Source organism: Pelobates fuscus, chromosome 2 (genome assembly GCF_036172605.1).
Source record: "Pelobates fuscus isolate aPelFus1 chromosome 2, aPelFus1.pri, whole genome shotgun sequence".
Lineage (NCBI taxonomy): Eukaryota > Metazoa > Chordata > Amphibia > Anura > Pelobatidae > Pelobates > Pelobates fuscus.
In genome coordinates, this window is record NC_086318.1 from 2619615 (window position 1) to 2634452 (window position 14838).

General features: G+C 43.0%; 1 protein-coding gene across 1 annotated transcript in view; it reads left to right on the plus strand.

The window, feature by feature from the left end:
* The window catches only part of KRTCAP3 (keratinocyte associated protein 3), a 29075-nt gene extending 18276 nt beyond the window's left edge, over positions 1-10799 (plus strand). Inside the window, exons 4-7 of the mRNA XM_063441853.1 lie at positions 8011-8211; positions 8977-9111; positions 10080-10165; positions 10489-10799. Coding sequence (XP_063297923.1) covers positions 8011-8211; positions 8977-9111; positions 10080-10163 — 420 coding nt within the window. The 3' untranslated portion in view covers positions 10164-10165; positions 10489-10799. The remainder of the gene's footprint in view (positions 1-8010; positions 8212-8976; positions 9112-10079; positions 10166-10488) is intronic.
* The last annotated feature ends 4039 nt before the right edge of the window (positions 10800-14838 follow it).

The window sequence follows — 14838 nt, forward strand, 5'->3', positions numbered from 1 at the left end:
GGAGTCACCTCTGTTCTGAGGGTGACAGGCGGTATACACTTCTAATTTGTCTTAACACAAAATGTCTTCCAGTATAAATATACAATGCAAAGAAAATCACATTACTTTAATTAGACAGCCATAAATGAACATAAAATTGGCTGCCAAGCTGGGTACAAAAACTTCAATAAAAAATTCAAGTTTAAGAAGATGTGAGCTAATTCAAGAGCATAATGACAGATGATGTCTTGTTTTTCTACCTATTTCCATCTTTAACTGCCAAAGGAGTCGATTCAAGAAGGCTGATCTTGAAAAACTAATGCTTCTGTTTCCAGCCTCATGCAATTAAGATCTTAACTGCTGCGCACATTATTTTTTATAGGGCCATCAGATTCCGTAGTGCTGTACAATGGGTGGACTAACAGACATGTAATTGTAACCAGACAACTGGATGTACAGGAACAGAGAGGTGGAGGGCCCTGCTCAATGAGCTTACATTCTAGAGGGAGTGGGGTATAGTGACACAAAGGGTAAAAGTAGGGGTACGAAGTAGGTTATTAGAAAAGTATTCACTGAGGGATTAGTAGGTAATTTGTGACAGTTGCAGGAGAGGAGTCATGTGGGGGAGGGGGGTGATAAAAACCTGCTAACTGTTTAATGTATATGCTTTCTTGAAGAAGTAGGTTTTCAATGATATTTTGAATAAGTGGAGACTGGGTGAAATTCTTACGGAGGAGGGAAGGGAGTTCCACAGAAGAGGTGCAACCCTGGAGAAATCTTGGAGGCGAGCATTAGAGGTGGGAGTACGGACAGAGAATATACGTAGGTCTTTGGCAGAGCGTAGGGGCCTCGACGGGACATACTTGTGTATTAGGGAGGATAGGTAGGTTGGAGCAGCATTATGTAGGCATTTGTAAGAAAGCACCAGAATTTTAAATTGAGCCCTATATCTAACTGGGAGCCAATGCAGGGACTGACAGAGCGGGGAGGCGTGGGAGGTGCGAGAGGACAGGAAAATGAGTCTCGCCACCGCGGTAATTATTGATTGCAGTGGTGCAATCTGGGAACACGTAAGACCACTGAGAAGGGTATTGCAGTAGTCAAGGCGAGCGAGAACAACAGCATGGACCAGCACCTTAGCCGCATCTAGTGTTAAATAGGGGCGGATGCACGCTATGTTTTTGAGATGGAAGCGACAGGATTTGGTAATTGAGTGGACATGAGGGGTGAAGGAGAGGTTGGAGTCAAAGAGAACATCCAGGCAGCGAGCCTGCGATGTAGATGTGATGGTAGCGCCGTTGACTTGGAGGGAGGCAGACACTGGAATAGTAACACTTGAGAGAGGAAAGACCAGGAGTTTTGTTTTGGACAGGTCGAGTTTAAGTAAGTGAGCAGCCATTCAGTTGGAAATCGCAGAGAGGCAGTCAAGATGGGCAGAGAGATCAGGAGTGGACAGGTATATTTGCGTGTAATCTGCATAGAAATGGTAACAGAAGTCAAGGGAGGTGGTATAGATATAGAACAGTAGGGGACCAAGGACAGAATCTTGGGGGACACCAACAGAGAGGGGTTGGGGAAAAAAGGCAGAGCCAGAGAAAGAAATACTTAAAAAGTGCTGGGAGAGGTAGGAGGAGCACCAGGAGAGAGAGCAGTATCCTGAAGACGGAGATTATGGAGAATGAGAAGAAGCTGTTTGTGACGAGACCAATCTCGCCACATTGCATTGGAGGAGCCTGGTTGCCCACCTGTTGCCTCTGGACTATGGCCCCATGTTAAAAAGCTTGATTTTCCCCTGCAAAGACACGAAAGCCAGGTCATTCGGTGCTTGCCCTGTTTGAGCGGTGATACCCCAGATAGCTATGCCATGGAGCCCATTCGTATAATGAAAGACTTTGGCTCCATGGTAATTGAACTGAATGTGTGTGATCTGAGCGCCATTCAGTAATAATGTGTGCTCAGATCTGAGCTGTCTGGGGATATGTTGAATGTACCTGTTTTATGCAATGGCTGCACAGCTATATATTTTTATGTATTTTATTGTCTTTTGCTGCCATGTGTTCAATGGAGTTTTGCCTCTGCCCTTGGAGATAATTGGGAAGTAATCCAACTATCTCCAGGATAGAAGACTCTGTGGAACTGGTTTTGGGCAGAAATGCCATGCTTCATTTGGTCACAAAGGACTACGATCTATCTTTTGAACCACTGGACCAATGTGTATGATTTTGACGAATGTTTGTATTTGGAGCATGCTGATTCTGAAAATATGTGAATGTGATGTATACTTTTTAAGTTATGAATAATGTGGAAAAACTGTATTTCTCTCCTTGTGATAATTACATTTCCCATTGTGTAAGGTAATTGTATCACAGGCAGAGGGGAGGATTTTGTGTGGGAGTGTCTGAGTGTATTGTACGTGTTCATTGGTTGTTTTCCAAAACCCTGTGGGTGGTACTAATGTGTGTGTAAGAACAATAAACCCACAGCTCTGTCTGTTCCTGTTTTGACCCTCAACACGGAGCCTTGTCTCGTTCTTGGGGGGATTTATTGTATGCTGTTCCAGTTTGACTGCTAGGAGTGTAAACCTATTCGTATGTTTTTTCCTATTCGGCTGTTTACAGCATTCATATGGTTCCGGTTCAGCTGTTTACGGCATTCAACAGTGTCAAAAGCAGCAGAAAGATATAGGCGTTATTATATAGGCCTGCTTTTTTGGGCATTCGGTCAAGTTCTGTCAGGGTACCTTTTGTGTGGACACAGGATGTGCCTCACACTGAAGTCCGCTTGCAAAGTTCTGGAGACCCGTCCAGGCATTCTCCCACTGCCTCCTGTCATTTTAGCATCGCCGCGATAGCGAAAAAGGGGCGTCGACAAAGCAACGCTAATGACGTCCTTGATCACCAAAACGTCAGAGAAATTACATTTTTTGGGGCATGGCTATCATCCTAACCAGAGACAGCCACAGTATAAAAAGGATTTCATGAGATAGGTTCCTTGCCCTGTTGTGGATCTTCTTAGTTATATTTGTATTTTCTGTTTTTTGACTTTGGCTTGCTTGACTATTCTCCTATCTGTTATCCTTTTTATCTCTGCTTGTGTACCCTCGTCTTCCCTGACTTCGGCTCGTCCTGTTTATTCTCTGTTTTCGTAACATCAACCCGGCCATCCTAAGGTCCGCTACGTTACTACTTTCTTACACTCTGTTTAGGATCCCCACTATCCTGACAAGTTCATATTTAACAAGGCTATCTCTGGGGTATCTTTGGTATGTTTTTAAACCTTTTACATAAAATCAAACCTGTCTAATCCTCGCATTTTTTTATTTCCATCAGAAAATAATCTAGCCAACCTGGTTGGGACAAAATGAAAGTGCATTTCTGTGCAGATTGTGAGATCGTGAATGTGTTTAGTAAAATTAGAATATTCTAGGTTCCATTCCTGATTGTCAATATTAAAGTTGAGAACTTTTCCCCAGATAGTTGCATTTCTATTTCTTTCGCTTTTAGTAATTGAATACATTTTACACATCTGTTATTCTTTATGCATAAAGATGTTGTTTTTAATTAATACTCAGTCCTTCAAAAAAACGTTTTACTCTAATGTAATTAAACATTTCTTTTGGAGGCAAACAATGTCTGTGTTTTGTCACAAACTGTGTCCCCATCCCTGTTACACTCGCTGTTCCAGCCTGTAAAGAAAACTACCTAATTTGGTTCCCATTCGTTATTTTTCTTGGTTCGGTAGATAAATCTACCGAACACCCCCCTGGCTCATGAAGTTCAAGAAAACCGCAGGAATTGGTGATCTCACTGTGTGGCTGAACAACACGTTCTGGAGAAAATGGCGGCCAGCTTGTCGCATGAAAAGAGGCAGCGGGACCTGGTCGTCGAGTGTCTGAAACTTAAATTCGGACACTCGACTCTACAAACATCCAGTCAACCCCGGTGACGATTCATCTGTGTTCATGGGATCTGAGTGCTATTTGGATAACTTGGGCGCTCAGATCCAGGCTATTGGGGATATGACATTTATGGGGGTCCCTATAATAGGGCGCTGATTGGTCAAACTGGTTTGCGCCCTTTCTCCTGATAGGCCAGTGCGAGTTCAAGGGCTTAGCTTGAAACCCCTCACTGAGTGCTGATTGGTCGCTGCGTGGTTTAGGCGTAAAGTTTGAATCTACCGGCCTAAACCAAATGATTCTGTGGAACTATTTACGGGCATGTACAGAGCCTCAAGCCCAGACTTTATACAACGATATCTTGGGCTCTGTACATCCGATAGCTCCGCTATTTACAGGGATCATAGATGGGACCAGGAGCTATTTGAGGATGTATTGTGTGTGGGGTTATTTTGTCTTTGCTATGTTTTGGGGTATTTTTATTCTTTATGCACAGTCGTGCTGTGGGAGTGTTCCAGGGCCATGTTTTTATAAATTGTACTTTGTCCCATTAAAGATATTCCTGTTGTACCCTTAATCAAGTCTCTGCTGATGTTTGGGTAGCTAAGAGCTCTGATCACGGTTTCACTTGGGATTTGGGGAAGTACTCAGTTGGAGTATTGGGGATCCGTTACAGTCTTCAAACTTTTTTTTTTTTTTAATGGTATTTTCTACAATTTGGTCTACACGTTCAATACCTGCTCTCTTCCAGTTTTCCAAATATACATTTTCCAGGTTTTGTTTTGTTACTTGAATGTTGCTGGATCTTGGGACTTTATTTGCTAGATTAGCGTTCTTTCTTTTTTAAACTTGTACCATAATGGTATTATTGAACTATGAATCATACAACTATCTTTACCTATCTGCAGATTTTTTTTTTCTTCAAAATAAATGTGGATACGGTCTTACAATCGGCATTCTTTGCCTCCTCCAAATAATACCAATCTTCATTTTTAAACTGGCCTCATAATACTGATCTTTAAAGGAACACTATAGTCACCTAAATTACTTTAGCTAAATAAAGCAGTTTTAGTGTATAGATCATTCCCCTGCAATTTCACTGCTCAATTCACTGTCATTTAGGAGTTAAATCACTTTGTTTCTGTTTATGCAGCCCTAGCCACACCTCCCCTGGCTATGATTGACAGAGCCTGCATGAAAAAACAAAACTGGTTTCACTTTCAAACAGATGTAACTTACCTTAAATAATTGTATCTCAATCTCTAAATTGAACTTTAATCACATACAGGAGGCTCTTGCAGGGTCTAGCAAGCTATTTACATAGCACAGGATAAGAAAATCTTAATTAAACAGAACTTGCAATAAAGAAAGCCTAAATAGGGCTCTCTTTACAGGAAGTGTTTATGGAAGGCTGTGCAAGTCACATGCAGGGAGGTGTGACTAGGGTTCATAAACAAAGGGATTTAACTCCTAAATGGCAGAGGATTGAGCAGTGAGGCTGCTGGGGCATGTTCTATACACCAAAACTGCTTCATTAAGCTAAAGTTGTGACAATAGTGTCCCTTTAAACCTCCATTCTTAATATCTTTTGACAATATGCTAGAACTGATGCATGCAATTTTACCTTTCCATACAAAATGTCTAAATCTTCTTTGTACTTGTTTAAACCAAGGAGCTGGGGAACTTAAGGACAGCATCCTGACTAAGTAGATACACTTGGGTAAGACATAAGGTTTTATAATGTTAATTCGTCCATACCATGAAACGTCCTTATCACTCCACTCCTTTAAAATCTTATTCATAGATCTTATGGTATTTAAAATATTGCGCTTGGCTATCCTTTTTATGTATTTAGGAATTATAATTCTAACTGACCTAAAATTTTCTTTTAGAGAAATCAAAGTTATAGCTACTGCCAATTCTCTTTTTCATTTTTATCCATATTTAAAAATTGGGCAACAGTTTTTTTTTTTTTTTTTTTTGTCCATATATAATTTGTAACCAGAAACATGAGTAAACATATCTATTTCTTCTATTAAATTTTTTTTTTATAATTTTTTTTTTATGATATATCTGGTCAGTCAGGAAAATAAAAACTTCTTCATAAAGGCAAATTTTTGACTCGTTACTTTTAATTGGATAACCTTTTATCTCTTTATTGTCTGTATCTCTTTTATCTCTTTATTTTTGTAGCGAATGGTTCAATGGACATTATAAATAGTATTGGGGACAGTGGACAGCTTTGCCTGGTTCTGTTTTTTTAATTTCAACCAGTCTGAACTATAGTTTATGCCCACTAATGTTGCAGCCGGAGCTGTATAAAGGGATTTTATTGATGCCAGCATCCAGTCGTTCAGACCATAGGCCTGTAGTGTTGCAAGCATGTACTCTTCTACCACCCTGTCAAACGCTTTCTCTGCGTCTGACAGGGTAAGGAGCAGTGCCGCTTTGCTCTGCCGAGTCCAAAATATTGAGTATATGTCTAATATTAATGCACCATGACCTGCCTGGAACATAATCAACCTGATCTTGATGGATCATGGTAAGCAAAATATCTTTCAAGCGTTCAGCTAAAACTGAGGAAAATAACTTTTGTGTCTACATCGATTAATGAGATTGGGCGATAACTAGTTAATTCTGATGAGTCCTTTCCTTGTTTTAAGATTAGTAGAATATTTGCTTTTAACATTTCTGTAGAAAAGGCCCCCATCACAATCTCGTAGATTTTAACTAAATCAGAAATGTTGTTTTTATATTAAAAAAAAAAAAAAAAAAAAAAATAGCTTAAGCCGTCTAGAGCTGGCATTTTATTTTGCATTCATTTTTAAATTCCTCTCTACTTCTAGTCTTTTTATTGATGACGTTAATCTATTCTTTTTAAAAAAAAATTATTTATTTTTTATGGAAATTTGGGTAATGTTATTTTAAGGTAATTTTTAATTCCCTCTTGAGGTTTTTGTGGGAAGGTTTATACAGATGTTTATAAAAGTCGAATAATGCATCTGCTATTTCTTTTGGTGTCATATAGACTTGATTTTTTACTCTAATCAAAGACACTTTCTCTTAATATCATTTTGAGTTTTTGTTGGGATTTTGTCCGCCCTATTCCTACTATGGTAGAATTTCATTTTAAGGTAGCCCAAGTTTTTGATTCTTTTAGTTCTAGCTGCTTTATTCTATTTAACATTTTCTCAAATTTATTTTGAACTGCAGTTGAGAAGTTATTTTTAATTTCCTGAGAGTTTGTAGAATTGTGTATATATTGACGGGCATCCCACAACACCTACCCTTTAAATAAGTGTGACCTAACTCTCCTGACCAAGTCGAGGAAGAAGGACACGCTTCTAAGTTCTTACGAACCTACAGCTGGATTAAGCCGCAAACTAAAGCAGACAGGTATATATCTTATAAAAAATGTTAACACGAGAAAATGTTCAACCCTTCAATACCATTTTTATGCCGAATTCCATAAAAGCTTTAACCAGTGACCACTTTCTTAATACGCTTTAGCTAATATATAATCTATTTTTATATCCTCACCTATGTTTATCTCTTGTACATTATTTGTGCTATAATTATAATTTATCACTGTGATCTTATTTCTTTCCTCCTAATCAATAAGAAGAAAAAACCTATGTGTTCTCCTTGTCTCTCTCCCCGTTCTGTGTGTGTGTGTGTGTGTGTTCTCCTTGTCTCTCTCCCCGTTCTCTCTGTGTGTGTTCTCCTTGTCTGTCTTTCCCCGTTCTCTCTGTGTGTGTGTTCTCCTTGTCTGTCTCTCCCCGTTCTCTGTGTGTGTTCTCCTTGTCTGTCTCTCCCCGTTCTCTGTGTGTGTTCTCCTTGTGTCTCTCTCTGTGTTCTCCTTGTCTGTCTCTCCCCGTTCTCCTTGTCTGTCTCTCATGTTTTTGTTCCATGCAGCATTGGGCTCTCCCCGTTCTCCTTGTCTGTCTCTCCCCGTTCTCCTTGTCTGTCTCTCCCCGTTCTCCTTGTCTGTCTCTCCCCGTTCTCCTTGTCTGTCTCTCCCCGTTCTCCTTGTCTGTCTCTCCCCGTTCTCCTTGTCTGTCTCTCATGTTTTTGTTCTGTGCAGCATTGGGCTCTCCCCGTTCTCCTTGTCTGTCTCATGTTTTTGTTCCGTGCAGCATTGGGCTCTCCTGGTTCTCTCCCTGCTGAATTCCCTGCTCTCTGCTGCCTGTTTCCTGGGTTTAATCCTCTCCATCTCCCTCACCATTGCCAATGGAGGGAAGAACTTGATATCTGGCTGCAATTCCACTATTCTGCCTGCAGAAACACACTCTGTCGTTATGAGCAACGAGTGCCCTTTTGATACAACTCGAATATATGTGAGTACCATAGGGAGATATTGGTGGGAGATTGGAGCTAACGGTACACAGAAAAACTGCCACAAGGTAGAGGAAACCGGTTACAGTGATATAAACTAGCCGAATAGCAAAGATTAAATGTAAGTTTAAAAAATTCATTTTATTTTATTTAACAAAAAATAGATTATGCTCAGATATTTGAGGAAAATTATTTAATCTGAAAGTTGGGAATTTTACATGTAGATCCTCTTCTTGTCCTCTGCTTCTACATGGTAGAAGGAGATAATGGGGGATATTTTTTTTCCACTGTAGGTACAAATGGACATTCTATTCTGTGGAGTCTAAAGTATGGATTTAGTTAGTGAGGTTTGGATGTCGGGTATGGAGGTTTGGATTGAATTAGCACGGTATCTGGGTTTGGAGGCCAGGTATGGAGGTTTGGATTGAATTAGCACGGTATCTGGGTTTGGAGGCCAGGTATGGTGGTTTTGATTGAATTAGCGCAGTATCAGGGTTTGGATTGAATTAGCAAGGTATTGGGTGTTGTTGAGATTGAATTAGCGCGGTATCTGGGTTGTTGAGATTGAATTGGCCAAGTATCTGGGTTGTTGAGATTGAATTGGCCAAGTATCGGGGTTGTTGAGATTGAATTGGCCAAGTATCTGGGTTGTTGGGATTGAATTGGCCAGGTATCGGGGTTGTTGAGATCGGGAATGAGCGGATGCTATATCTGTTAAACCCAGAGGATGATTTACACTGATTTAACATGATTTATTTTCTTTGCAGGACACTACGCTAGCTTTGTGGTTTCCTTCCATGTTCCTTTCAGCTGTGGAGACAGCACTATCTGTGCGCTGCTGTGTGGTGGCATTTATCCTGCGTGGCATTGGCCCATGTGGAGAGACTTACCTTAGACAGAGGGTGTGTATTAATGCAGTTTAGCATCTTACCCAAAGTCAATGCAACATATTATCTTGGCTGCTCTGTTCAGTGTGAGAGTGTTTTGACTATTGCATTCAGGGTGGGAGAGTGAGTTTGACTATTGGATTCAGGGTGGGAGAGAGTGAGTTTGACTATTGCATTCTGGGTGGGAGAGAGTGAGTTTGACTATTGCATTCTGGGTGGGAGAGAGTGAGTTTGACTATTGCATTCTGGGTGGGAGAGAGTGAGTTTGATTATTGCATTCAGGGTGGGAGAGAGTGAGTTTGACTATTGCATTCTGGGTGGGAGAGAGTGAGTTTGACTATTGCATTCAGGGTGGGAGAGAGTGAGTTTGACTATTGCATTCAGGGTGGGAGAGAGTGAGTTTGACTATTGCATTCAGGGTGGGAGAGAGTGAGTTTGACTATTGCATTCAGGGTGGGAGAGAGTGAGTTTGACTATTGCATTCAGGGTGGGAGAGAGTGAGTTTGACTATTGCATTCTGGGTGGGAGAGAGTGAGTTTGACTATTGCATTCTGGGTGGGAGAGAGTGAGTTTGACTATTGCATTCAGGGTGGGGGAGAGTGAGTTTGATTATTGCATTCTGGGTGGGAGAGAGTGAGTTTGACTATTGCATTCTGGGTGGGAGAGAGTGAGTTTGACTATTGCATTCAGGGTGGGAGAGAGTGAGTTTGACTATTGCATTCAGGGTGGGAGAGAGTGAGTTTGACTATTGCATTCAGGGTGGGAGAGAGTGAGTTTGACTATTGCATTCAGGGTGGGAGAGAGTGAGTTTGACTATTGCATTCAGCGTGGGAGAGAGTGAGTTTGACTATTGCATTCTGGGTGGGGGAGAGATGGAGGCTGCAGGTGGCACTGGGAAGAGGATCTGTGGATTGAGGGGCGGCGGTTGACACAGGTTGTGTGGGGTTACATGGGCTCCAACATGAAGTGGTTTCCTTTGACAGTTGCAGGAGGAGGAAGCAGAGAAGGAGAAAATGGATGAATCTCTAAGACCAGAAACTCACCAACTAATTGAGGCCAATGCATAGAGGTAGGTGTCGCATATAAATGTAAGAACGTTGTGTTCTCCTACTCCAGTTAAAGGTCAAGCCGATTGCTTGGGTTCTTGGAATTGTGGACTGTTCTCCGATGTAAATCAAGCTTTGTTAGATTAATGCACTGTCCAGGGTAGCTGAGGCATCACCTCATGTGAACTAGGAGAGAACCATGTTATTGGAAGGTCTGCATATTCTGTAGGCTAAATGCAAATGAGAAACTACCAGACTGTCCTCCCATACGCCCAGATTATTTAGAACCAGTCAGATTATTTTACATGTTTGATCTATTTATGGCTTTGTTTCATGTTTTACACAGGACACTGGAAAAGAATGAAGTGTTTTTTGAGTTATTTCCTCAGATTTGTTTTAAGCTGCTCTGAATTGATTAATTTCAAGTCCAACACCCCAAAGTCTCCAACACTCCACCATGTTGTCCACGAGCAGGCTTCTATTAGAGCCGGTGACTGAGCAGCCTGGGCCGTGACAGCATGTAATGTTCCACTGTCATATTAAAGCACTGGCTGGTTCATCCTCCCGCAATGAGATGTACTGTATTTCTTAATTGTAATCTTGCTTTTATGTTTTTAACTAAATATAAAATTACTAATAAAACCTATTTTTACTGTGGTGGTCGGAATTTTTCATTTTTATTTGTTGTCCGTGGCAGGAGATGGGGGTGTAAACATTTTTTATACATTCAGTGTTGCTGATGGCCCATACATACCATGTTGCTGCCAACTTGTAGCAGTCATATGTAGCCTGGCGAACACTAGAGACGTGGAGCAGGCACCCTGGAGATGGCTATATAGTAATTTAAAAGGTTGACCTCAATTGGAGCGTTTTCAACCTAAACAACTCTATGAAGCCACCATGGTATATGGAGCTATTAGCAACCTGTAACGGGCCTCCGTTTTCACTCTCTCCTGGTGCTCTTCCTACCTCTCTGAGTACTCTTTCAATGTTTCTTTCTCTGACTGCCTCTTCTCCCCAATCTCTGTTGGTGTCATCCAAAGGTCTGTCCTTGGTTTCTTATTCTAATTTATCAGCATCTTCGGCTTCCAGTATCATTTCTATGCGGTTGACATTCAAATTTATCTGTCCTCCCCTGATCTCTCCCCGTCCCTCTTGACTTGTGTCTCTGACTGCCTCTCTATTTCCAATTGGATGGCTGCTCATTTAAACTGAACCTGTCCAAAACAGAACTTCTAGTCTTCCATCCCTCAAGTGTTGCTACTCCCTTGTCAGTTTCCCTCCAAGTAAACGGCGCTACCATCAGCTGTACCTCGCAGGCTCGCTACTTAGGTGTTCTCTTTGACTTTGACCTCTCCTTCACCCCTCATCCAAACAATCCCCAAAACCTGCCACTTCAATCTCAAAAACATTGCTTGCATCCTACCCTATTTAACGACTCCTATGGCAAAGGCGCTTGTCCATGCCACTGTCCTCTCTTGCCTTGACTACTGTAATCCGTTTCTCAGTGGTCTTACGTGTTCCCAACTTGCCCCATTACAGTCTATAATGAATGCAGCGGCGAGGCGCATCTTCCTGTCCGCCCACGCCTCCCTCTCTGTTAGTCCCTACATTGGCTTTCCGAAAGATATCGGACTCCATTTAAGATCCTGATACTTGCTTACAAATTTCTACATAATGCTGCTCCAACCTACTTATCCTCGCTAATACACAAATATGTCCCATCTGCACGGTTCCTATGGAACACCCTTCCCCTCTGTTAGACTCTCACCCAATCTCTACTCCTTCAAAACTTCTTTAGGAAAGCATGTCAATTAAACAGCTTTCCCTCCCCGCACCCCGATTCCTCTCCTGGAACTGTCATCAAAACAACACTAAGCCCTCAATGAACACTAGCCTAGCAACCTCCTTTTCTACCCTACCCTTACCTTTTTGTTGCACTATGCCCCACTCCCTCTAACATGTAAACTCACTGAGCAGGGCCCTCAATCCCTCTGTTACTGTGTCACTATACCCCACTCCCTCTAACATGTAAACTCACTGAGCAGGGCCTCAATCCCTCTGTTACGGTCACTATACCCCACTCCCTCTAACATGTAAACTCACTGAGCAGGGCCCTCAATCCCTCTGTTACTGTCACTATACCCCACTCCCTCTAACATGTAAACTCACTGAGCAGGGCCTCAATCCCTCTGTTACTGTGTCACTATACCCCACTCCCTCTAACATGTAAACTCACTGAGCAGGCCCTCAATCCCTCTGTTACTGTGTCACTATACCCCACTCCCTCTAACATGTAAACTCACTGAGCAGGGCCCTCAATCCCTCTGTTACTGTGTCACTATACCCCACTCCCTCTAACATGTAAACTCACTGAGCAGGGCCCTCAATCCCTCTGTTACTGTCACTATACCCCACTCCCTCCAACATGTAAACTCACTGAGCAGGACCCTCAATCCCTCTGTTACTGTCACTATACCCCACTCCCTCTAACATGTGAACTCAGTGAGCAGGGCCCTCAATCCCTCTGTTACTGTCACTATACCCCACTCCCTCCAACATGTAAACTCACTGAGCAGGACCCTCAATCCCTCTGTTACTGTCACTATACCCCACTCCCTCTAACATGTGAACTCAGTGAGCAGGGCCCTCAATCCCTCTGTTACTGTGTCACTATACCCCACTCCCTCTAACATGTAAACTCACTGAGCAGGGTCTCAACCCCTCTGTTACTGTGTCACTATACCCCACTCCCTCTAACATGTAAACTCACTGAGCAGGGCCCTCAATCCCTCTGTTACTGTGTCACTATACCCCACTCCCTCTAACATGTAAACTCACTGAGCAGGGTCTCAACCCCTCTGTTACTGTGTCACTATACCCCACTCCCTCTAACATGTAAACTCACTGAGCAGGACCTCAATCCCTCTGTTACTGTGTCACTATACCCCACTCCCTCTAACATGTAAACTCACTGAGCAGGCCCTCAATCCCTCTGTTACTGTGTCACTATACCCCACTCCCTCTAACATGTAAACTCACTGAGCAGGGCTGTCAATCCCTCTGTTACTGTGTCACTATACCCCACTCCCTCTAACATGTAAACTCACTGAGCAGGCCCTCAATCCCTCTGTTACTGTGTCACTATACCCCACTCCCTCTAACATGTAAACTCACTGAGCAGGCCCTCAATCCCTCTGTTACTGTGTCACTATACCCCACTCCCTCTAACATGTAAACTCACTGAGCAGGGCTGTCAATCCCTCTGTTACTGTGTCACTATACCCCACTCCCTCTAACATGTAAGCTCACTGAGCAGGGCCCTCAATCCCTCTGTTACTGTCACTATACCCCACTCCCTCTAGCATGTAAACTCACTGAGCAGGGCCCTCAATCCCTCTGTTACTGTGTCACTATACCCCACTCCCTCTAACATGTAAACTCACTGAGCAGGGCTGTCAATCCCTCTGTTACTGTGTCACTATACCCCACTCCCTCTAACATGTAAACTCACTGAGCAGGGCCCTCAATCCCTCTGTTACTGTCACTATACCCCACTCCCTCTAACATGTAAACTCACTGAGCAGGGCCTCAATCCCTCTGTTACTGTGTCACTATACCCCACTCCCTCTAACATGTAAACTCACTGAGCAGGCCCTCAATCCCTCTGTTACTGTGTCACTATACCCCACTCCCTCTAACATGTAAACTCACTGAGCAGGCCCTCAATCCCTCTGTTACTGTGTCACTATACCCCACTCCCTCTAACATGTAAACTCACTGAGCAGGGCCCTCAATCCCTCTGTTACTGTGTCACTATACCCCACTCCCTCTAACATGTAAACTCACTGAGCAGGGCCCTCAATCCCTCTGTTACTGTCACTATACCCCACTCCCTCCAACATGTAAACTCACTGAGCAGGACCCTCAATCCCTCTGTTACTGTCACTATACCCCACTCCCTCTAACATGTGAACTCAGTGAGCAGGGCCCTCAATCCCTCTGTTACTGTCACTATACCCCACTCCCTCCAACATGTAAACTCACTGAGCAGGACCCTCAATCCCTCTGTTACTGTCACTATACCCCACTCCCTCTAACATGTGAACTCAGTGAGCAGGGCCCTCAATCCCTCTGTTACTGTGTCACTATACCCCACTCCCTCTAACATGTAAACTCACTGAGCAGGGTCTCAACCCCTCTGTTACTGTGTCACTATACCCCACTCCCTCTAACATGTAAACTCACTGAGCAGGGCCCTCAATCCCTCTGTTACTGTGTCACTATACCCCACTCCCTCTAACATGTAAACTCACTGAGCAGGGTCTCAACCCCTCTGTTACTGTGTCACTATACCCCACTCCCTCTAACATGTAAACTCACTGAGCAGGACCTCAATCCCTCTGTTACTGTGTCACTATACCCCACTCCCTCTAACATGTAAACTCACTGAGCAGGCCCTCAATCCCTCTGTTACTGTGTCACTATACCCCACTCCCTCTAACATGTAAACTCACTGAGCAGGGCTGTCAATCCCTCTGTTACTGTGTCACTATACCCCACTCCCTCTAACATGTAAACTCACTGAGCAGGCCCTCAATCCCTCTGTTACTGTGTCACTATACCCCACTCCCTCTAACATGTAAACTCACTGAGCAGGCCCTCAATCCCTCTGTTACTGTGTCACTATACCCCA